Genomic DNA, 22881 nt, shown 5'->3' on the forward strand with positions numbered 1-22881 from the left:
CCCGTGGCTGCACGGTAACGAGGAAGAAAACGCTTCTTGCGGACAGAATGGATTCTAATTGCACCACGTATGTATGTGCATGCTGCCTCTGAAACCATGATGCGTACAAGACGTACGTCATACTCACTAGTAATCAGCGATTCTGCTTAACAAAAGGCTCGGCATAATTTGTGTGCACTCACACTTGTGTGCTTGTGTTTATGTGCGTGCACATTTGTGTGCACACGTATACTTGTGTTTCCACTTTTTACGCACTTACACAAAGCTTCAGTATACAGATTCCAACTCGTAGGATCTGCTGCATCTTTTTATATGTTTAAAAGATTTTACACTTGGTTGCAAGAATATTAGCTCTGTGTTTGGCTGGTTAAGCTCTGCACCATCAGGTGGCTGTACTATGCTGGCCACTCATGCTTGCGCTAAGGCCCCTTCATCACAGCAGTAGCAGTATGGAGAGGTTTTTAGTTTATGCCTCTGCCCATTCGTCAAAACGTCCAGCTCACCTGTGGTTACCAGACGCTGCATGGATAGCTCTCATTCGGAATCGATGGCTAGGTGGCTAGCAAAGAGGTCAGACAGGCTTCACACGCTGGCTCCAAGACTACCGGAAGTAGACGATTTAACATCACATCATACCACAGAGCCAGTCAAAGCAGAGTTTAACCTCGATCACTTGGCAAACGACTTGAGAAAAAAGCATGGCTAGGGAGGAGAGTAACTTGCAATCGTCCACGGCTCTCTTAATATGAGATGCTTCACTTACATTGTGCTGCGAACGTTTTATTGTAGCTGTACCCTACACGTCTACAAAACTTTTCCAAACCATTTCAGGTAACCTTTAAATGAAGTGAAATAGAAAGATTTCGTCGAGCCCCTTAAGAGCAAAAGTCTGATTTATACTACATTTACAAAGGTCAATTGGAAGGCTTGTAAATAAGAAATAGAAGAAAAGTGATCTTATCTTGTGCACCACGACAATGACAGTAATGAAAGAAAGGAAAAGTACATTATCAGATGCACATTGTAAAGCAGTTCACGTTGGAGAAGCTAAGTGCAATGCTACACAACTGCACAGTGTTCTAAAAGAATCCAAGCATGGCGATATTGGCAAAATAATGTAAAGCCTTCCTAATCCAACTCACATTATTTTGGAAAATTCCATATGGACCTGCCTTCTGGTCCAGACAATCCCATTCACTATTTATCGGTATTGAACTCTCATTAATTCAGTCACAACTGGCCTGCACGCCGGTTAAATTAGGCGACCCTTGGAACACGCCAAGCAAACAGCCCCGCAGACATGCGACTCGAAGGAGCAAAAGTGGAAGTACCATCCAGCAGAAACTAAGTGGCAGAGTCCGCATCGCCATGGCAATCAACAGGAACCATACGCGACCAACAGGAGCACTAGAACACTTCGCACTGCTGCTGAGCATGATTCGTATTGGCTGGGTCACCACAGTACCTCCAGAACTATGGCCTCGACACCACCTATGAACGTGCTGACAGCAACCATGGGTTTGTGTGCAGCAGTTGTGGCTAGCACTGCTTCCGTTTTGACTCGGCGTAAGGCGGGAACAATATCACAAACCCAGCGGAAGTCATCAAGGATGAGCACTGTTCTATCACAGGTAGCACGCTGGCCACGATACCCACCGGTAACATCGCCATGAACGGACAATACGTTGCCTACTGGTTAAGTGGCTAAGAAAGTAATCGCGATGTGCCCGTGGTAGTGAAGAGTATGTCTACTCGGATGAACACTCGAGTCCCGCGCAGCAGGCACACTGAGGAAACCTGCGAGGCTCTCGCCACTGCAAACGCTAATTAGTCGCAAGATGTTGAGAACAGCAGCACATAAAGCCACAAGCCATCTCGGACTTTGCAGTCTTTGTACCTGCCCCAGATTACCTCCGAGATAGGGCCTCCCTATCTCGAAGGTAATCTGCGCATGGCGCTCATCTGTGCCATTTGCGGCTACGGCAGGACTAGTGCGCTCACCTGCCTTCCTTCCTGCAACTCGGTACAAGCTCCCACACACCCTCCTTTAGCCCCTCCACCCCATCTTTCACATACAACACTGAGTGAGCGGGAAGACGGTGCCCATCAAGCCACCATCCTTCTCGGCTCACCCTCTCAGGCTTTCCCTTGCGCCTACAGGGTGCGTATCACACTTGGAGTTTTCATGGAACATCATGCTGACGACGAAAATTTGCCTGGAGTATCTCTATAATTGCTATCACAATAATAAAGTCATTTGAAGTAGCAAGCATCTGTTTATTATTTTCTTGATACACTCAATATTTCAACGTTCTGCTATCCAGACAGTGTTTCCAGTCCTGTGGCATTCTAATTAATGATGTTTTATTGCAATATGCTTTTCCCAAATCAAGACAACAAATTCATAGGCTCCCTAAAGCCACACTCGCTTATTGAGCAACTAGAAGCTATTGTTCAGGAGTAATCTATCTTCCAGCAGAAGTGACCTTTCTCCAGGAGTTTTTTCACTATCAGGTTCGACTGTGCAACAACAACAGTGGTTTCCCTACAGCAGAATCAATTTGAAAGAGCCTCCATTAGCATCGTTCTTCCTCCCTATAGAACGCAAACATATTCTTGTCCTTCACAGTATTCAAACAGAATTAATATTTGACAACTTCAAATAGCTGACTGTCGAATCAAACATGAATAAAATATCAATGAATATTCAATTCAACATTTAAAATATTTGCATACCCGTTATAAAGTATTTTTATGAAGGAATAAAGGGCGGGGGAATTGCTTTTCTTACACGCTGTTTTAGTAAAGAATGAGCCATTGCGAAAGACAGAATTCTGCTAGCAAGATGCAACATCACAGCACCCTGGCTATCCAAGAAATATGTCAGTCCGAAGCCACCACTTCCAAGCATTCCCATGCATGCAACAGCATGGCAGCACCAGTTTTCCCATTTTCTCTCCTGGGCGAGAAACTCTACAGATGCGGCTAAGGCGACCGCTTGCACACTGTTATGAAAGCCAGAGCGCGGCATTGCTGTTTTTGCCGGAAGCTGTGCAGAGCACAAGGAGAGACCTGCCTTTGAAGACTGCGGTGTCTTGACAATGTAATGCTTGGACTTCTTGATGCCATTGGGGAAGGGCCGCCTGTACAGGAAGAATTTGCTCCGCCGCCTACCTTTCTCGCCGTGGGGTAAAGACCCATTGTACCTGCACACACACGCATACAAAGAAAAAGACATTTTAGACATCTCCCTGGCACTTCATTTTAACACCAGCTCGCAGTTACATAATGAGTGGAACTCATTATGTGAAAGCCTTATATATTCTCGAAAGCGTTATATATTCATTACAGCCTGGTATTAACAATAATCATTCTATATATAGTTCATTATTTCAAAGAATTACTATATCCACATTACATCAAGGTTCAAATGTACATTGTAAAACGAAAAATGCCCCTACAGCTTTATTGCGAGAAATGTGCAGCAGCTCTTTTCATAAATATAGGTGGGTAGTGATGGTGGCGTGCTACTCGAAATGTGATATGTGGGCTCTGGAAAGGATTTGCAATGGCTGATTGAAATACGGCCATAACCCTAGCACAGTCACTGCTGTGAAAGGCTCATTCAGAGATGGCACAATGAAATGAACGTAGAACATGCCATGACAGAGCTTAAAGACAAGATGAACTTTCACTTGATTTGCAGCAATTTCTACTACCGTTAACCTTTTAAGAGCAGAAGACGAGCATAAGTTTGTTAATCGCAAACCCGCGATAATGACAAATGGCAAGACCAGCTCGTCCAGCACTTCTGTTTTGGTTTTTCGTGCAGGCTTGAACATGATTTGAGCTCCTGTATTGCTCTGCACTTCTTCCAGATGGCGCGCCTTTATTTTGCGCTTGTTGTAAGTAACGTCAGATGTGCAAGGAGCTGTTGAAGAGTGAGGTTGGGAGCATAGACACTTATCTGCAGTGAAGCCAAATTTCATTACAGCGTAAACAATTTCATTTCCCCAGTAAAATTCACCTTTTTGACAAATTTTTTGCATGGTCTTGCTCTATGTGATACCAGAACCAATTGCATGTGAAAAGAGGTCCCTTCATCCCATAAGTCCTAAAGGCTTAAGGAGGCTTGCAGAATGCAGCATGGCAATGAGAAAGGTCGAAGAGCTTCCTCCATCAGCCTATCCCAACCTTTTGCAAAATAAAGTTGGCAACCTTGGGGATTATGCAAGGTAATCCATGACGCCGGTTGACTGTGGCAATGCTTGGTCATGTGCTCTCACCCTCGTAAGCGCAGGTGGCTGGGTACTACTTTATCTAGACCTTAGTGTAACACACCGCAGTATTGTTAGAACGTTAGTGCACAAGAGATTATCCATTACAGTGATGTACTGCAGCCAGAAATGAGAGAAGAAACACCAAACTTTTCTCAGAGCAAAAATTGCTTCCGACATTCAGATTTCAACCAGGCACATGAACAAAGCAATAAGTAGCTTTCCCGCTGAACATTTTGCCATGTGGAATGCTTATGCTCAGCATAGGTGCCGAGTTGTTTTGGCATTGTGAAAAAAAAAAAAATTGCCAGGCTCACCTACAGTTGACGTCTACATAATTATGAATTCCCGATTAGTAGAGAATTATTATATAAATAATGTAACTGTTGCACAGCAATCAGTTACGGAAAAATTACATGCTGTTTGTTTATATATGTAATAAGTAAGACAGAATTTTTCTAAAGGCGTCAGATTGAAAGCAAACTAAAACCCAGCAGCACATACAGAGTCACCCTGTAGTGGCGCATAATTTTACACCGCACTGTCATCAGGATGAGCTCATGAAAATGGCGAGATAGGCTACACTATCACTGGGATTGGCCCACCAAAACAGCGAGATAATCCGCCTACTCGTCCGCCTACTTGCATGCATTCAAAAATGTGGCTGCACTCGGAGAAGAATGCTTTGCATTAAAGGCTAGGTGTTCCCTTTCATGTTTCTCGAGATGGTATACCCTTCTTTTTTTTTTTTGTAAACAAGGTGCGCGTTGCTTCAAAAGTTGGGCACTCACCCTAGCAGCACGAGCTCGCCAAACTTGACCGGGTGTCCTCCCTGTGACTCGTCGATGTGTGGTCCGAGCAGCAGGCGGTCGCTCAGTGGGTCGGGCTCCTCCTGGTGGGGCGACGAGGGCCCGGAGGAGCTGTCACTCGATGGGCCTCCCCCCCGGCTGCTGAGGCAGCTGGCACTGGCGCCGGTGGTAGTACTGCTGTCGGCCCTGTCACGAGAACAACACCAATACAGGAGTTTAAGCAGTGCTCACTCATGCGTCATGCTTGACAGCTTCTTGAAATCACAAAACACTGGCACGGCGTTCGAGTTAAGGACATTGTGTCATACCAAGGGGGTTGGAGGAACGCTCCCGCCCCCTCCGTAGAGTTAAAGGGCAAACTTCAGCGAAATCTCACTTGAGCTCACTTTGTTAAGCACAGAGAGTGGATTTCCATTACAGCTTTGCCCCAATTCAGCAAAGCTGTGCGGATGGCAACCACACCTAGGACAACTAGGGTGCCTGTCATCTGCCTCATAGACAACAGAGACCCCTAGCCTTTCACTGGGCACTGGACATGCCGGCATCTACAAGAAACAGGGTCCCTAGCCTTGTGCTACGACAGGGTGTTTGGCATTGTGCCAATAACACTTTCGCCAGTAAATGCCAATGCACCTGGCGCTAGTTAGACAAAATTTAGTTAAAATGTTCCTAAAAGCGATTGCTAGAAAATACCACCCCCGCCATTAATACACCTCCCCTCTGGCCCACTGAGTGGCACTACTTTGCTTCATAACGATTTCCATCCTGCAGAATACACAGATGACAATGAGAAGAAAACGTAGGATTCATTCTTCAGAGGAAGTAACATAGCCCAAATAAATAGGGGATGGAAAGATGGTAGCAGAACACAGACGCTGTCATGTACGGCTAATTCGAAAAATAAACGAGAAGAAAGGGGGTTAACCAAGGGGCCCGATTTTTATTAGTCATATCATAAGAAGCCAACAAACACTGACAGCAAGGACAACATAGGGGAAATTACTTGTGCTTAATAAATGAATTGAAACGATAAATTAATGGAAATTAAAGTGGATGAAAAGACAACTTGCCGCAGGTGGGAACCGAACTCACAACCTTTGCATTTCGCGTGCGATGCTCTACCAATTTAGCTACCGCGGCGCTGTTTCCCCATCCATTTTATTGGGTATTTATGTGTCCTAGTAGAACCCTGGAACATTGAGCAATGCATGAGTTGTACATGTTGGCAGCTGTGGAGGCTTATCTGGTGCTCCAGCACTCCTCTAAATGCATGTTACACAGTGCTCACTTTGAAACCTTTAGTAAGTATGCAATTGCCTGTGTTTCTCGTAAATATCAAAATTAGTTTAATTCTGCCATACGCTGAGATGACAGCTGCTAGATCCCTCAATTAATAAATCACTCATGCGGTCTCAAGTCGAATTAAAGCTCGGAATGTCAGCAGGAATATAAAGGGACAATCCTCCAACCAAGTAAGAGTCATTTTAAGCAGGCGAACGGCATATATGCATCGGAATAAAGCGCCTCTGCCAAGCGCACCCACAAAAGTGCCAGCAAAGCGAGCAAGAAAGTAGGCTGGATAGATGGATGTTATGAGCGCCCCCTGTGGAACGGGGCGGTGGGTTGCGCTACCAAGCTCTTGCTTGTATACTGCCTAATGTCCCACCTAGGTTATAAAAAAAGCAGTAAGACAAACCGCGCAATGCATTCCCATTACCAAATTTTCTGACCCCCTATTGTGAACACTGTTTTTGTACGTCTCCGTTTTTTGTCGTTTCCGAACTTTTCTTCCACCAATATGGCCGCATTTCCGGCTTCAAAAACGTGACGACAGGGCCTCTCCTATTTTTGTTTCTTTCCTCCATGGTGGAAGTCGCTTGCAAAAGTTGCCAGCAGCGTAGCCGCGGCCACACGCTGGTTGGTCTTCGTTCATCGCGTCACTTCCGGCGGCGGCGCCGAGATCCGGCTTGTCCAGACGTCGGCGCTTCTTCCTGTCAGCGTCGACGCCGAGTGACGCCAGTTGAGGAAACGCCAGTAAATATGCCAATTGTGAAACCGCCCCACATGCAGCCGTTCATAAAAGTCAGCTTCGCCGCAATACACTCGCGTCATGCGGTCAAGCATACGCAATGTATTGTAGTGAAGCATACCAAGAGTAGAAAGGGGCCACTGTCACGGGACGTAGTATGTGTACCTGAAATATACATGCGCGCACTCCCCGTCTCCTGTCACAGTACGAGGACCGAGACGTATAATCAGTGCAGGCCTTCACAGCTATTTTGGACATGGCTGTGGTAATTCAAGGGCAGTAAAAGGAATCTATTCATTTTCTTGGACTGCCCGATTTTTCTAGGGAGTCCCGAAAATTGAACACTGACATAATAACACGAGAGTACGATCTTGTACCACTGAGAATCCGACGCCAATGATGGTACAGGATTCACACAAAGTGCACAAGCCAAAATCATGACATGTGAAACGGTGACAGTGAAAATAGGATGTTTGGGTTAGGCTTAACACGTTCTCACTCCCTCTGACCGTGGTAGTAGGTACTGATTAATTTAGGGGTGCTGAATATTTACACAAGCTTAATTTCTCGCCGGCCAAGGACCTGGAGAGAAAACTGAAAAGGGGTGAGGGAAGTCACTACAGAAGGCGTCTAAACTTTTCTTATTCAGATATGTTCGCGAGAGTAATAAAACTGTATTTACCACAACCCAGTTATACATTCAGACGATCGTGCCAGAAGCTTCAGCAGGCCAAAAAGCCTTTAGAATAACAACTTCAGCTGCGCATTTTGTCGATCACTGACAAATCTGAGATAAGCTTAAATGCATGGAGCCGAGACGTTTTAGGCGTTCTAGACAAAAATCCACACGGCCACAATGATGCCTCCCCTGTTACTGTCTGGTATCCCGATTGAACATGTCCAGTTCAACATATTAGGATGCTAAACTAGCCCAATTGCCATGTCACACTGGCAGTGCCTGGCACTGTCCAATGTTTTATGCGTTACCAACTTCCAAAAACACCAACGAAGTGCGGTCTAAAAATATTGTATGTTCTCTTCTGCTGGAAAAATTATTAAGCTGCATTGTTGCCAACTTGCTGATCGTCCGGGTAGAAATTAAGGCTATGAAGGAGAAATAGGCAGTCGAAGTTAAATGAACGAATGAGCTCTTGATCCATAAAGATAAGACTAGAACACGTGGGGCCTTACCAACCACGCAGAAACAATGTAACATGCATAATAAGCAAACTGGTAAATGATAAAGGTTACTGAGATAAAGGTACGGAATATAAGCAAAATGTCCGTTGGCCAACAACGTTACTTGACAATTAAAGAAGAGTCATCGGAAACAAACAAACAAAAAAAGTTCTGAGGTGCGCGCACTATTTGCCCATGTTGATGAACTACAATCAAATCAGGCTGGTTCACGCGCCCATCTTTGTATCTTTTTTTCTTTCAAAGCACACGTAAGCTGTCAGTGTAGAAAATGAACGCAGGTAAAAAAAAAATCACAACAGAGAACGTCAGAGCTTTCTCCCCGTAATTGTAAGGACATGGCAGAGAGTTTCTAAAAAAACAAGCACAAACTGCTAGCGTACGACCTTCAGTGAATCTGCGGGTGCCACACATGCGCAGAACCGGAAGTTATTTAGCAGAAACAAAGCCAGACGTGGGTTATTTCACGCTGGACAGATAGCGCACGATAATTTGGGGTCTGCCATTATACGTGTACACGTCCTCAATTCCGGGACACTGGCTTTTAGCTAGCCAATTCATCACCCTTGCACCAGGGCCAGGTCAGTAAGTACTACTTATTGCTTCTACATGGACACAATATCTACAGTAAGTACGCCAAACTGAACTACAGTAACGCTTGGCTGCACAAGCAACGCTCCGCGAAGAAACGTAAAGCCGCAGTCTTACATTATCAGGTGCTGTGCCTCCGTCTCTCATCACTCCAGGCGACAGCTAGACGGAAATGGTACTTGGGAGTTTCGCTCCGCGAGATGACCCTCCACAAGGTCTCTAGCCAAGAGGTCCCTGGCAGAGACCTTGTAGGTGTTTACCGCGGCGGCACAGCACAACGGTGATCAAACACAAATAGAAAAACTGCGGAGTCCCTGCCAGATAAGGTCAAAGGAAGGAGAAGGAACAAGAGGCCACAAAAAAGGGATAGAGAGGGGGGCACGAAAAATGCACTTGCGTTCTCGGTCTCAGTCCTCCGCAATCGGGAGCCATTCATTCACATCTCGCGCGGCGCAGAAGCCGCGCTAATTGCGTCACCGTCTCCTCGAGTGACTAATGTCGCGGCACCGGCGACGTCAGCTTCTCGCAGAAGGCACGCAACCAGAACCAGAACCAGAACCAGAACCAGAATGATGAAGACGAGAGATGTATATCCGACGTCGGCACAACGCAGGCACGGGGAATACAGATCCGACGACAACCCGCGTGGCGCAGCTGTAAGGGTCACGGCGCAGCAAACGCCGGCGCCGAAATGAATCGGGTTTCCGACGCCGTCGTCTGCAGGTCGTGTGCTACGCGAGAGAGCCGGTCCAACGAGAGAATGATAAAGAAAGGGGAAAAGAAAAAGTCCCTAAACTTAGACGACCACCGCTAAGCCGGCTGTAACGCTCTTTATGCGCTTGTATATTTCTAGTCCGTCGCCACGGTGAAGCGGAACCGTGTTGGAAGAAAAGAGGAGGAAAAAGAAATAAAAGTGAGCGTATCGGGTTTTCACAAAGACGGGCGTTGCGCCAGAGACTCCGGGAATAAGAGAACGAGGAGTTTTAAATAAACAAACACGAAACAAAGAGTGAATGAAATGCGGAAGAGACGGCGACAACGACGGCGCAAAGACGGCGGACCCAAGACACGCGCGGAACCGTGCGACCGACCGCGAAACGCCAGCGTTACGTGGCGAGCAGACGACGCACGCATGGACTGCGCGAGCAGACGTTAACGACCACGCGTGAGCAGACGACGGCCACGAGAGAACACAAAAACGGTTCGGCTTTCGCCACGTGCAAACACGCGTGTGCAATAATAATTATAATAAGAAAAAAAATTAAAGTAACGCGTAATAAGGAGGAGCCTGTCTTCGCAAGCAAAAGCCGCGTCAGCGCATCCGTTTCGAAACCACCGCATATGTGACGTCAGACGAGCGCTTTTTCTCTCCCTTCCGCATTGCATCTCCGCGGATCGTTAACGATCGACTGTCAACATCGCGTCCTTCTCGCTTTCCCTCGGCTTCGCGAGCGCTGTAAGTCTGATCCTCTCCATTTTCTTCTCTCTGAACTTACATCCCACGCTTAGCTCCTCGCTGCTCTTTCGTTCAGCTGTTGTGTGTCAGGGCACCGGCGATGCCACTCACTTTCTCATTCCGTTTTATTTTTCAAGTCTACCTTTTCCTTTCGTTCGCGATTGCCTCCCTTCATTTCTTTCAGCTACCACAGTGGTTAAAGGGGCACTAAAGCAACACAGTGGAACAGTTTAGACGGATGAAGCGTTAAAGCTTTAAAAATCATGCTGTCGTGAATTTCGAAATAATAGGTTGCTTATTAGAAGAAATAACGAAGGTCGAAGTTTCATGTCTTGAGTTTCGCGCCGAATCCCCAACATCGGTAACGCCAGTGTGACATCACGGATTTCAGTTTTTTTTTTTTTTCGTATTTAGGCCGCGTTGGCTCAGTAAAAGTTCCCGAAACATGCCACGTTCAATCTTAATTGGACCGCATTCTGTCCTAAAGGAGTCAATCTTTACCGCTAAAAAATTAAGTAGGCCTTAGAAGACGCTGTCGAAATGTGACGTCACAGCGGGCTTGTGCGGGAACTTGAAGGAGGCGTCGCCAGCCGTATTTTTGTTGTTGCGCTGTTTCTGGCATGTCAGGCGCCTGGTCGTGCTAAGAGCGGTGCTTTTGATATTGTAGACGGGTAATTTTACTAAAACAGGAGAAGTAATTTTTCTTTTTAGTGTCCCTTTAAGCGGCTATGATGTTCGTCTGCTGAGCACGATCGACATAGCAGCCCAGTGAAAACACTTCGTCCCTGGTACATCCAAATCATGTCCCAATATCCGTGCGCCGTTTCAAATACAAATAGGACATGCACGGCACGTCCAATTTCTGGATAACCCATTGAGTACGTCCCACGGATACTGCATCTGGACTTTTTTTCGGCCCATAGGTGAAATATACCGTCGATACCTCTTCGAGTAGCACGTAGCAATATAGTGGTCCTCCCAGAGGCTCTGCTTGCGGCACAATTATGAATTATAATTTGTTCAATTTATAATCCGAATATATATGTATATCACGTCCCCTGTTCCATGTGCATATCGAATTTGCGTATTAACTGAGGCAACTTCAGCCAGTTCAATACGTCACTTGTTCCTAGCAGAGAGGGCCCCGAAGAATAAGGTGTTCCAGAAGAGGGTTATAGCGCCGAAAAAACAACACACAGCAAGCGAGACGGGACAGGCGCAATTGCGCCTGTCCCGTCTCGCTTGCTGTGTGCTGTGTTTTTTCGGCGCTATAACCCTCTTCTGGAAACATGCACCAACTAGCCCCCCAACAAGTATTACTTAATAAGGTGTTCACTGCACGCACTTTAGCGCACGTGTACGCATACGCATGCAGGCGACACATGTGATCTTGGCGTTCTGGCCGTCGAATATAACAGACAGCGTCTGCAGTCAAACGTAGTACTCGTCATAGCGAGCACTGTGCAGAAGGCGCTGACGTGTCCGTACCATGTACCCGACATGTGCCCACGATGTCCTTCACGCAGATGCACGGGATGTCCGCAGGACGCCAAAAGTGCGGCAAAAAGGATCGTGCGAGGAATGTCTGCTGGACTAGTTAAGTTAGTCACATTCCAGGAATATTCACATCCCCACAGCGGATCTCCAAACAATATATCTACAGGATGCCATGGCGGACGCTAGGAAGCTGCATTTCAAGCCGCGGGAGGGAAGGAAGGACGGGGGAGGGAAGTGCAAAGACGCGCGACCATACGTTTAATTGGAGGTTATGTAAAGGGACACAAAATACCAATATACCTAGAACAATTTAAACGTAGCCCTATAAGAATACCATCTAATCGTTTGACAGAAGAAGGTCGATTACCAGAAAAATAAAGTGGAACGCCAGACTTTCCTCCCTTTGAACATCGCACCGGTTTGACCATTCCGGATGCCGTGTGGCGTCTAACGTATGATCATGCGAGCCCCCCTGCACAGGCTAGGACTATAGGCGATGCAATGCATCCAACGTGCGGACTCGCAAGACTGTGATACGTGCAAAGTGCCCGAGACAGTGGAGCACATGTTTGTAGTCTCTCCCCCAAGCATGTGAATGGCAAGCATTGGCCTCTTCGTTAGCACCAATTGACAACGGCCGCTGAGCGAAACAAGTGTTACTGGGTCACTGGTTGGACATATCAACAAAGCGAGCCACCAAGGAGCGCACACTTTTTTGGCAAGCACACACTAGATCCAGGGCTGTACACGGGCCCTTTGAACACATATAGTTGCATGTTGGCGTCTGTACTGATCGTCTCTCCCCATGCCTCTTTTTCTCCTCTTGCCCTCGAGCAAAGTAGCGGGCTAGAGGACCTACCTCCAGGCAAGCTTCGGATCCACCGACCTCTCTGCATTTCAGCAATAAGTTCTCCCCTCTCTCGCGCGCGCCGGAACGTCATTGTGACGTCACGTATCGAAAACTGTGCTTGACTATAGACGCTGCCAAAATCCCTTACTTCACGGCGAGAGTGACAAAATACATCACAGCGACGTCACCACGTGTCATTCTTCACTAATTCCGACAAAGTCTGTGGGCATATGCTGATAATAAAGTCAGCCTCCGGAAGAGGTGCCGGAGCAAACATGCAGTTACGAAGGCCATTTTGTCACGTGGGTAGGGGATCATGCGAAAAAAAAACGGTTTACAGAATAAGAATGGGTTGCATTGCATACGGCAGGCGTCACCAAATCCTGACTAGGAGCATACCACTGTCATTGAAAAGGAAAAAGTACAATCATTGTATTCTACCGGCATCAACAGCTGTGCAGAAAATTGGAGGTTAGACCCGCTGTGGTTGCTTAGTGGCTAAGGTTTTGGGCTACTGAGCACGAGAATGCGGGATAGAATCCCGGCTGCGGCGGCCGCATTTCGACGGGGGCGAAATGCGAAGACACCCGCGTAGTTAGATTTAGGTGCGCGTTAAAGAACCCCAGTTGGTCTAAATTTCCGAAGTCATCCACTATACGGCGTGCCTCATAATCAAAAAGTGGTTTTGGCACGTTAAACCACATAACTTTAAAAAATTGGAGGTTAACAAAGAATCTACGGACCACGCATGCAGCGATGGAAAGAAGAATGTTAGTCGCAACGTTAATGAAGAGACAGGAAGACAGCTGCGTGGATCAGAGAGCAAACGGTGATAGCCCATATTCTAGTTGATATGAATAGGAAGAAATGGAGCCAGCCAGTCGAAGTAATGCGTTGTGCAGATATCCGCTGGACCATTAGAGTTGCAGAATGGGTACCAAGGTAGCGCAAACGCAGTCAAGGACGGCAGAAAATTAGGTGCGGTGACGGAATTAGGAAATCTGCAGGCATAAGATGGGATCGCTGGTGCAAGATTGTTTGAAAGAGGCCTTCGTTCCTCAGCGCATTTATAAGGATTACGAATTGAGGAATACAGCATAACTTAATGACATTCCGTATCAGTGTACCTTTACAAATTCAGGCGTTTATACTCCAGCCCCCTCCAGCGCGGCGTCCCAGACGTTCCTATAACGATGGTCTTCCAACCTCACCAATTACTTCACTTACCCTCCCCCCACCCCCCATCCACTTATTCTCAAATGCATCGCACCTCTTCCTTCCTCAATCTTTCATTCTCCGTCGCTTGTTTCTCCGTTCCTTCCTTCCTCGTCTAAAAGTTGCGCTTTAGCCGCGGTACACCGCAAAATGCGCCAGCATCCCACAATGTCCACGCCGGCGAGGAAAGCCGGCATTCTTTTTCCCAACCGGCGCTGTGTGCTCGCGCGCGTACGTATTTCCTACTGCTTTAGCGGCGCCCAGGCCAAAAAAATAAAGGGGGGGTGGGGGGGGTGGAAGGACCTCACTCCGGACGTCGACGACGCGCCGCGCGCGCGGGGCCAACAACTGGCTCTTTAAACGTCGCCGACCCCATCACAGCGGGAAAAAAAAAAGAAAGCGTCTCTCCTCTCGAGCACCGATTCAAGCACTTGGCGAACGCACAACACTCAGAGAGAGAGAGAGAGAGAGAGAGAGAGCGGGAGAGACCTTTTTATCGCCTTCGCTCTGCGCGCATCACAGTCGTTCCCTGCCAGCCGAGGCAGCCACTCTTTCTGCTTACTTCTATCGCATTCTTAATTTATTTTTCCTCCCCAACCTATTCCGGGGTATGCGAACAGCCAAGCCGTCTCTGTAGCCACGCGCCGGTTCGCGAAAAGCTCGTCGTGGTTAGGAAGAGTTGCTAGGCTGGTTTTCGTTATGCGCGCATACTGCGAGAGAGTTGCAACGGGCCACGTTCGAGCTTGATTGGTTTCTCGAACGGTGGCAGTCCGCAACACCTACATCCGTGATGAACAGTGGTTTTCGCAGGTTTTCCAGAAAAGGAAGAAAGAAAGGAGAACTAGAGAGAGAGAGTGTGAACTTTAATAAGCACCAGCAGTTTTGTCGGCTGGGCCTAGGCCTCCCACGATGGGACGTCGAGGTCTTGCCTCTTCGCCGCTTCGTAGGCCTGCTGGGTCGCCCAGAGTTGGTCGTCGAGGTGGGAGCTGCGCAGGGCGGCGTGCCACCTTGACGAGAGGGTCACGCGATTAAGGTCGGGGTATTGATGTTTGCACTCCCATAGCATGTGGGGGAACTAGAATTAGGAACTAGGAACTAGAACTAGGAGAACTAGAATTTTTTTTTTTTTTCGTTGGTGATTGACGGTGTTTAAACGTCCCCGCGAGCTACACACGACGCAAGGAGAGACTCCGCAGTGAAGAGCTTTGGATTGCTTTTGACCGCGTGGGCTTCCTGTAACGTGCACCTAAAATATAAGAACACAAAGTTGTTTGTTTTTTTTTGCATTCCGCCACCATCAAAATGCGGCCGCCGCGTTCGGGAATCGTACCCACAACATCGGGGTCACCAGCAGATCGCCAAAATCGAATCGGTTATCGCGGCGGGTGAAATTTATTCATTCCTCACACGCAGAGCTCACTCAACGGACGCGTTCGTGCGGTGAAGTTTGGACTGCAGTGGTCGACTTGAGAATGATCGACTAAGCTGCGAAATTTCCTTTTTTTTTTTTTAAGCGGAACCCGCGATCCCTGTACACTTGTTCTCAAGGCCGTCTCCCTCCTTTCTTTCCTCCATCTCAAGGGCTTACTGCTGGCAGGAACCGGATTTGTTAAACCTTCACTAACAAGTTTCACTGTAGCTTGGGAAAGTGCCCCCGCGAGCAGTTTAATCAGAGTGTCGCACTGCGTTGGAAATGTCATGTTCCCCGATTTTGTCCTAGTTTTCCTTCACTGCGTTCACGAAAATTTTCTGAGAGCCCATATAACACTATAGGTTCAGCAAAAGCAAGGAGAAAAAGAAGTGGCCGTTTATAGCTTCCCGAGTTATACAGTGCCAGACCATAATTTTCAACTACTGCCGGTATACGCTGTAAATCAGGTGGGATGCACTACTACATTTCACTGAATAATCTGTATCACGATATCCCAACCCTCCCGGCCAGGGGCTCACACCCGCAAAACCAGCTGATGACGCAGTTATATGTCGACTACGTAAGTCCAGTTGAAAACTTCGCTTCCATCTGGCATACCCACTAGTTTAGCCGTAACCAACTCTAGCTACCGATTTCCACGCCCGATCCAAAGCAAGCAGTGTTGAAAATTTTGCTTGCTTCCCTGAATTTTCCATACCTCACAAAATCCCTCGAAATTATAGGTTTTTCCCTCATGATAACCAGCCCGTTGAAAAACATACTGCTCGGCGTATGGTACGGCACCACAGACAGAACCGTACAACGTGAATCCTGAGTGCATACGTATACATATAGGAACCGCCAAGTACAATCTGCCTCGTGAATAAATGCCATGTATTTCTGGGCCATTGGGCGAGTACGCCTCTGCCTTTATAAACGAATCTTCCCTGCTCTTTGCAAGTTGTGATGGGGTTTACGAGCAATTAAAGATAAGGCGTACGCGGTATTTGCATGGTTTATTAACGGGCTTCGTCTAAACATTTTTCATCTTAACATGGGGAGATAAAAAAAGGCACGTCGAAATTCCCATGCACGCCGATACCATCTCCACCACCATTCGCTCCATTAAGCGCCAACAAATGGAGACGTTTATAACCATACAGCATCCCCGGTCACGCTGTTCCGACGCTTAATTTGCCTAGCAGCCTAGGTTATATCTGCACCTATTGTGCCAAAACCAATTATACGCCTCCGATGTACTTAAATACAACTCCTGGCCGCTTCCCCGAAGGCTGCCACGACGACCGAATAAAGAGTGACTCAGCTTAGGAACCTAAGTTGCCGCCAACGCCAAGCAATTTAAGTGGTTCTCCAAAAACCCGCGGCGAAGGCACAAACGCATAACTATGCAAAGTGACATCCGAAAAACGACACGAACCCCCAGGCGGGTGAATTCAAAACGTAGCGGGGAGACTGCAGAGAAACACTTAAGCCTGTTTAGATTAACAAGGTATTCTTCCAAACTTTGTTACTGTTCATTTCGTACAGAAATCCAAGCCCCTCAGTGCGACGCCATTGCCTTTAAAAAACTTTCCCGTACTTTGACCATTTGTGCCGCGGTAAAAGCCCTCGAAACTTAGCAAATTCACTCTTTGCCTTTCATTTTTCTTTATTTAAAAAAAAGTGAAATGTAGTACACCTGGTAGTTCTAAGAACTTGACAAGGCCTTGGCTCACGCCTTCAATATCGATAACGTTACGGCAAGTTGCGGCAGGATTAGAGGCGGCCTCGCCACTAATCCTTCGTTCTAGCGCTCTTTCCGGGATTAATTTTGCGCAACTTGAAACGCAACTGCAATATTCGAGCTCGTCGATTCAGACGTTCTTGTGGAAGAATTAACCGCGATGTTTCCAATAACGGATCGTTGCATTAGTAACGCAATGACACTGAACAATCGATTCGCAAAGACTCGCAAAAGCCGGTTAAACTGAACAGAAAGAAGTTTAGGGAAATACAGGCACAACTTACATTCACGAAACTCACTTTCAACTTTCAATGGAAAAAAAAATATTCCATCCTAATTCAATGATCGTTCTCATTGTGGTTGAAGTGTAACACTTGCAGTCTAATATTTTCTTTTAAAAAAAGTTAAGTTATGGAGTTTTACGTGCCAAAACCACGCTCTGATTATGAGGCACGCCGTATAGTGGGAGACACCGGAAATTTGGACCACCTGGGGTTCTTTAACGTGCACCGAAATTTAAGTGCACGGGTGTTATCGCATTTCGCCCCCATCGAAATGCGGCCGCCGGAGCCGGTAACAATTTTCTTGTAGGGAAACTACGGTGTCAGCCACCGTATTTGTCAGGAACAAGTTCTTCCGCTACCTTGGTGGCAACACAGAATAAGCTAGTAGGCGCGCTTAGATAAACTCGTACATAAACTACTTGCAAAACCAATTTATGTCGTCATAATTGCTTATCCGTGAGCCGGTGATGGTAGTCGTGTAGTAGTAGTGATGGTGAAAGACGCTTAGCCTCAGGCGTTGTCTTTTTCTTTATTTTTTTCCTCCTTTATTTATAGTTAATTCTCGCTTTCCCATTGACACGTCGTCAGCGCGTATGTCCCCGCTACCCCCCCCCCGACCCAACAAATATCTGGCTTGTGTTTCGCAAGCGAAATGTGGGGGCTTGTATTCCGCACAGATCCCATTCCACGTGCTATTAATTTTTTTTTCCTCGTCATACGCGCCGCGAGCAGCTGATGCCTGCGGCGATAACGGCAGCGGTGCGACGTCTAAGCCGATTACGAAAGAAAGAGAGCGCGACGGATCGTCGAAAACGTGGCAGCAAAATCTTGCAAAATACGGGAGCCCGTTCCATATTCATTCGAACGCGTGTAATTCTGCGCTCTGAAACGCAATTGTGAACGAACCCGAAAGTTCAGCTCCGCGCGGGTAGCAACAAACGAACTTGCCGATGTCGGCCTTGGACAAAATAAAGAAAAGAAGAAGAAAGGACCCTGTCTGTCTGTTTCCACGAAACTACAGGTTTGAGCATTCCACAGATGTCTCTTTGCCGCGGTCAGTGAATGGACATTTTCGGAATATCTGAGTTTCAATGCCTAGCGAAAGCTTATCGATTTCCTGCTTCGCATACGTTCAAAGCTGGAAGGAAAAACGCAGTCCATGGACGGCTCTGGATTAGATCAGATCACCTGCGGTTCTGCAGCGTCCATATGAAACATCTGGGTCTGCTGTAGATATTGCTAGCAGTACAATACGTAAATGTATAGGCATAAAAAAGCGCAACTACGTGGCCCAATGCCAGAATCCGTAAGATTATAAAGCGGCTTCTAACCAGGGTATTACATGATTATTATTATTATTATTATTATTATTATTATTATTAGTAGTAGTAGTAGTAGTAGTAGTAGTAGTAGTAGTAGTAGTAGTAGTAGTAGTAGTAGTAGTAGTCCACGGTGGTTACACACATAATATTTGCAAGAAAAGAATACAGACGGGCGACGCAGCACAGAAATAACCGCAGAGCGCTGCGAGAGGCATCCTTAAAGAAAAGCTATAAGGATGAACGCTTAGTTTAGACCCTCTAATTCTATGATAAATGTGTAACTTATTTTCGTTAATTTCGCGGTAGGGAAGTTCATTACGCAAGACAAAACGAAGGCGAAGCTTCCATTCGTTAAATTTCACGTCGAAACTCGAGCACGTCACGATGAAGCACGGTGAATTAAGCGCGCGTCAGTGCGCCGTGAGCAATTTTAATGGAAACTTTTTTTTTTTCGTACTTGGGCCGCGTTGCGCGCAGCGAAACTTCTCGCAACATGCTAAGCTCGGTCTGTAGTGTCTTTAGAACGCGATGTATGGTCAATATTCACGGATCGCTACGTACTTTTGAAAATTTTCTGTTTTAGCAGTTTCCGTCTGTTTTAGCAGTTGCCGTCAAAATCCATGACGTCCGAGCGAGCTGGTGACGCCAACTTCGAGGCATATTGTCGCCACATGCCTTTCGCTGTGACGCACTGTTCCGTCCCACCGAGCCTCTTTCTCAAAGAAAGAGTGCCTTGAATGGTATCCCACAGAAGGGTGACATACCGTTGCAACTCAACGAATCGACCGGAATCCTGTCGTCGCCACGGACGCGGGAACCGTTCCCGCGACCTTCGTGCTAAGCAGCAGAGGTTGCCGCAGGCGCTGAAGTACATAAACCGCGTGTCGGCCCGCAGCACATACCGCGCATGCGTAAGCGACAGCCCCTGCGTACACCTCTCCCGCCCTTGGGCTTCACGTCGTCTGCTCGGCGGCGGAAGGACAAGACGGATGACGTCAGCCAGACGACATCACGAGCTGTCGCCGTGCTTCTCCCGACTTCCTGCTGCCACCGTCGACGTCAAGGTCGCGCACCCTTTGCGTAACACAGAAAGCGCCGGCGTACAAGTGTCGCGTATACGGGAAGAGAGGCTTTCACCCCGCCATGCAAACTGCTAGACGGATGTATCTTCCGGACGGAGCAAGAAAACACCCTCGCCCTCCAAAAAAAAGCGATAGAAAGAGAACAGGGGGATCCGCTTTGTTCTTCGCTCCACGAACATATTTCAATATGCCTCGCTGAGCGCCGACATCATGGGAAATTGAAGGGAAACACTCGACCAGTTTAGACTGGTCAAGTATTAGTTCATATTTTCGTTGATTTCGCTTTAAGATATACAGGTTGGCTATTAGAGCAGAAAATGAACGGCACGAGGCCTTTAGAATACATGTAGTGTAGTCTAACTTCGCCGACAGAAAATTTTAATTAGTCGCGAGAGCACGCCGTCGATATGAATGATGGCGTCATCAATTCTCTCTCATACATTTTAAATTAGTTTTCTGGCTTATAAGCCTCCTTTACCGGCCTCTTGCTGCTGCAGAATCGTAACTTACTAACAAATCTCAAATTAATTTTCTTTGGTGTCTCTGACAGTGTCATTAGTGGCGTACGCAAAATGAGCGCGCATGAGCGACAAGCTCGAGCGGCCCTCATTTTTAAAAGCATGTGGCCTCTCATTTTCTCCCATATTGTTTCTTTCTCTTTCGCAGAAACAACCAAAACAAGGTTTTGAAAAAATGCTTTATCAGTCTAAAGAGATGTATCGTTGGTCTTTAATCATCCTTTAAAATCGATCACAGAGACACAGCACATGATATTCAATTCCGAGATGCATGTCGACCGCCCTCTGTGTAAGGTCGCTCTGATTGTTCGTGTTCTTAAGTGTCACGAATCGGCCACGTGCTGTGTGTATAGAGAGGGGGTTCGGTCCCCCCCCCCCCCCATGTCAGCGCGGCAACCATTTCTGTGTTATGTGGGGTCACGGACCGCGCGGTGTTGGGTGACGCGTCGCGGCAGGCGCCAGGCGGGGAGTGCCGATTCCGGGAAATCGGTATTGTGCGCATGGTGTTGGCAGTCCGCCGACGGTCACACAGACCAGCCTTGAAACGGACCGCTGTACAAGGTATTGTGGGTCTGGCGCCCCAGTGCCTGACTAATTGGAGGCGCCGCCGAGGTTAAGAAGGACTTAGCAACTCTGACCCCGTGCCGCATGCAGTGAGCATGGACCTAATCTGCTACGCGTCCGGAACGTAATCGCCAGCCTTGTTGTTGGGTGCGACTGCCTGTGTGGTGTCGAAGGCTAGCTTACAGTGCACGCTGTAGGAATGCGGTGTACACGTAAAAAGTGCATTCGGACGACGGCGTCTTGGAAACACGCACTCGGAGAACTTTGTCTTGTAGACAATAAGTTTGAAGGACAAGGAGGGCCATCCGTCTCCCACACGGCCAAACTTTGAGTACAGCGGCACTTCGTGGTGCCGATGCCCCTGCTTCCGAGACATTTGCGGCCTAGACGCCGTTGGGATTTGAAACGGTCTAGCGATAACTTGTTCGGGCCTGGCGTGTTTTGCTGAGCCCGTCACTAACTACGGAGAAATGAGAGGGCAACGGAGTTTTGGCGAAGAAGGAAAAGAGCTTTGTTTTCCAATATGTTTATTTTTGAGAGTAAGCCCATCCCTGTGGGTTGTGGCTTAACAAACGGTTGACTCTGATTGGCAACTGAACCTGTGGGACGGGCCAACGGCCCTACCGCCTTTTTTTTTCTATGTATATTTGGGCTATAAAAATCGGGATGACATGCTGTCCCTCAGACTTGGCTGAAATCAGGATTGCTGATAGATCAGTGAGCCTCCGTACTATGTACGTTAAAACGAGTCTGGGCTCTAACAGTCATTGAGACAGTAGAAGAGTGAGACTGTGTTTCTCAATTGTTCAAGTTTGTAATGTATTTGTTTTACCTGCCATGTATATAGAAAAGTTCACGTATAAATATTTCTTATACATCTGACCTCATCGTTTCCTGCCTGCGTTTGATCAACAACTGCCGATCATCATCCGAGAAGCTTCAAGTTCCAACGGTGAAGCGAGGACGGAGAACGAACGAAACTTTACTCTCTGTCTTTCTACGAAATAGTAAAAACAGTCCCACGAAAAAAAAAAAAAAGAAATACAGCGCCGCTCCAGAAAAAAGAAAGAAAAAAGAACGATATCGTGGAAATGGAGTAGTGAAGTAACTGATAGGCCACAGGAACGATGAAAGCGTCCGGCGGCGTGCTCCTTCGGATAGAAGCTTATACTCCCCCACACGCCAACAACGTATCCGGCCCCGAAACAAAGAAAGAAAGAAATGAATTAAAACTGGGACAGTGCTTTCCGTAATGTCGTCTGCTAAGACAAAAGGAACAGACGACACACGGCGTCACGACGCAGCGACGTTGTCTGCTCTGTATACACGAAAGCAGACGGCCCGGACTGAGTTGCGTGACAGTCTATATTGAACGGTCCGCCGAGAAAGCCGGGCTTTCATTTCGCGTGGCCAAAAATAAAACCGCCAGGAGAGATGAAAGTGGGACAGGCTTCCCAGTGAATGCAGACTAGAAATGAAAAGAAAAAAAAGAAAAAGAAAGAAAGAAAGAAATGGACTTTCTGCAAGAACCATCTCTGCAAGAGCGCACTTTGAAGCGGACTCGGAAGCCTGCGATTCACGCAGCTGTCACGGCATCGAATTTCCGAGACAAGATTACACAGAGCGATCAGTTTCGGCGAGAAACAACACATGAATAATTAAAATAAAGGTTCTAGCTCTCGCAGTAGTGCGCAGTTTTAGTAGTAGTCGAAGTTAGTAGTGGCAGTAGTTAGTGGTAGTAGTAGTACTGGTGATGGCAGGGAAACGCTGAGCACGCAGTCTTCTTGCTGCGATGCTCAGAATGAACGCGAAAATTACAGCACTGCACGGGCCCGGCCCGGGCCTTTATTACTATAAGCTTAGCCTGAGCCCGCGTGTGCATGACCATGCCCGGGCACGCTGGAGGAAATTTGATGATAATCATTATCATTGGTGTCTTGCCCTTTGTAACAGGCGATCAGACGAAAAATGCGGTGTGTACATGCATTGAAATTTTGCTTTACCCGGGGCGGAAGATTAACGGTTAAGCTGTTTG

The 22881-nt window shown here is 47.3% G+C and overlaps 1 protein-coding gene across 4 annotated transcripts in view; it reads right to left on the reverse strand.

Annotated features, from left to right (window-relative positions):
- The window catches only part of Pli (E3 ubiquitin-protein ligase pellino), a 136406-nt gene that overhangs the window by 32882 nt on the left and 80643 nt on the right, over nt 1–22881 (reverse strand). For 2 of the 4 annotated variants that reach the window (XM_065428372.1, XM_065428371.1), the window contains exons 2-3: nt 5069–5272; nt 3077–3206 (exon numbers count right to left, since the gene is read on the reverse strand). In XM_065428372.1, coding sequence (XP_065284444.1) covers nt 3077–3206; nt 5069–5272 — 334 coding nt within the window. Of the gene's footprint in view, nt 1–3076; nt 3207–5068; nt 5273–9020; nt 9040–9300; nt 9351–22881 lie in introns of those variants that run through there. The other 2 variants (XM_070522389.1, XM_065428374.1) reach the window with 2 other exon arrangements.

The sequence above is a fragment of the Dermacentor albipictus genome, chromosome 7, assembly GCF_038994185.2.
Source record: "Dermacentor albipictus isolate Rhodes 1998 colony chromosome 7, USDA_Dalb.pri_finalv2, whole genome shotgun sequence".
Lineage (NCBI taxonomy): Eukaryota > Metazoa > Arthropoda > Arachnida > Ixodida > Ixodidae > Dermacentor > Dermacentor albipictus.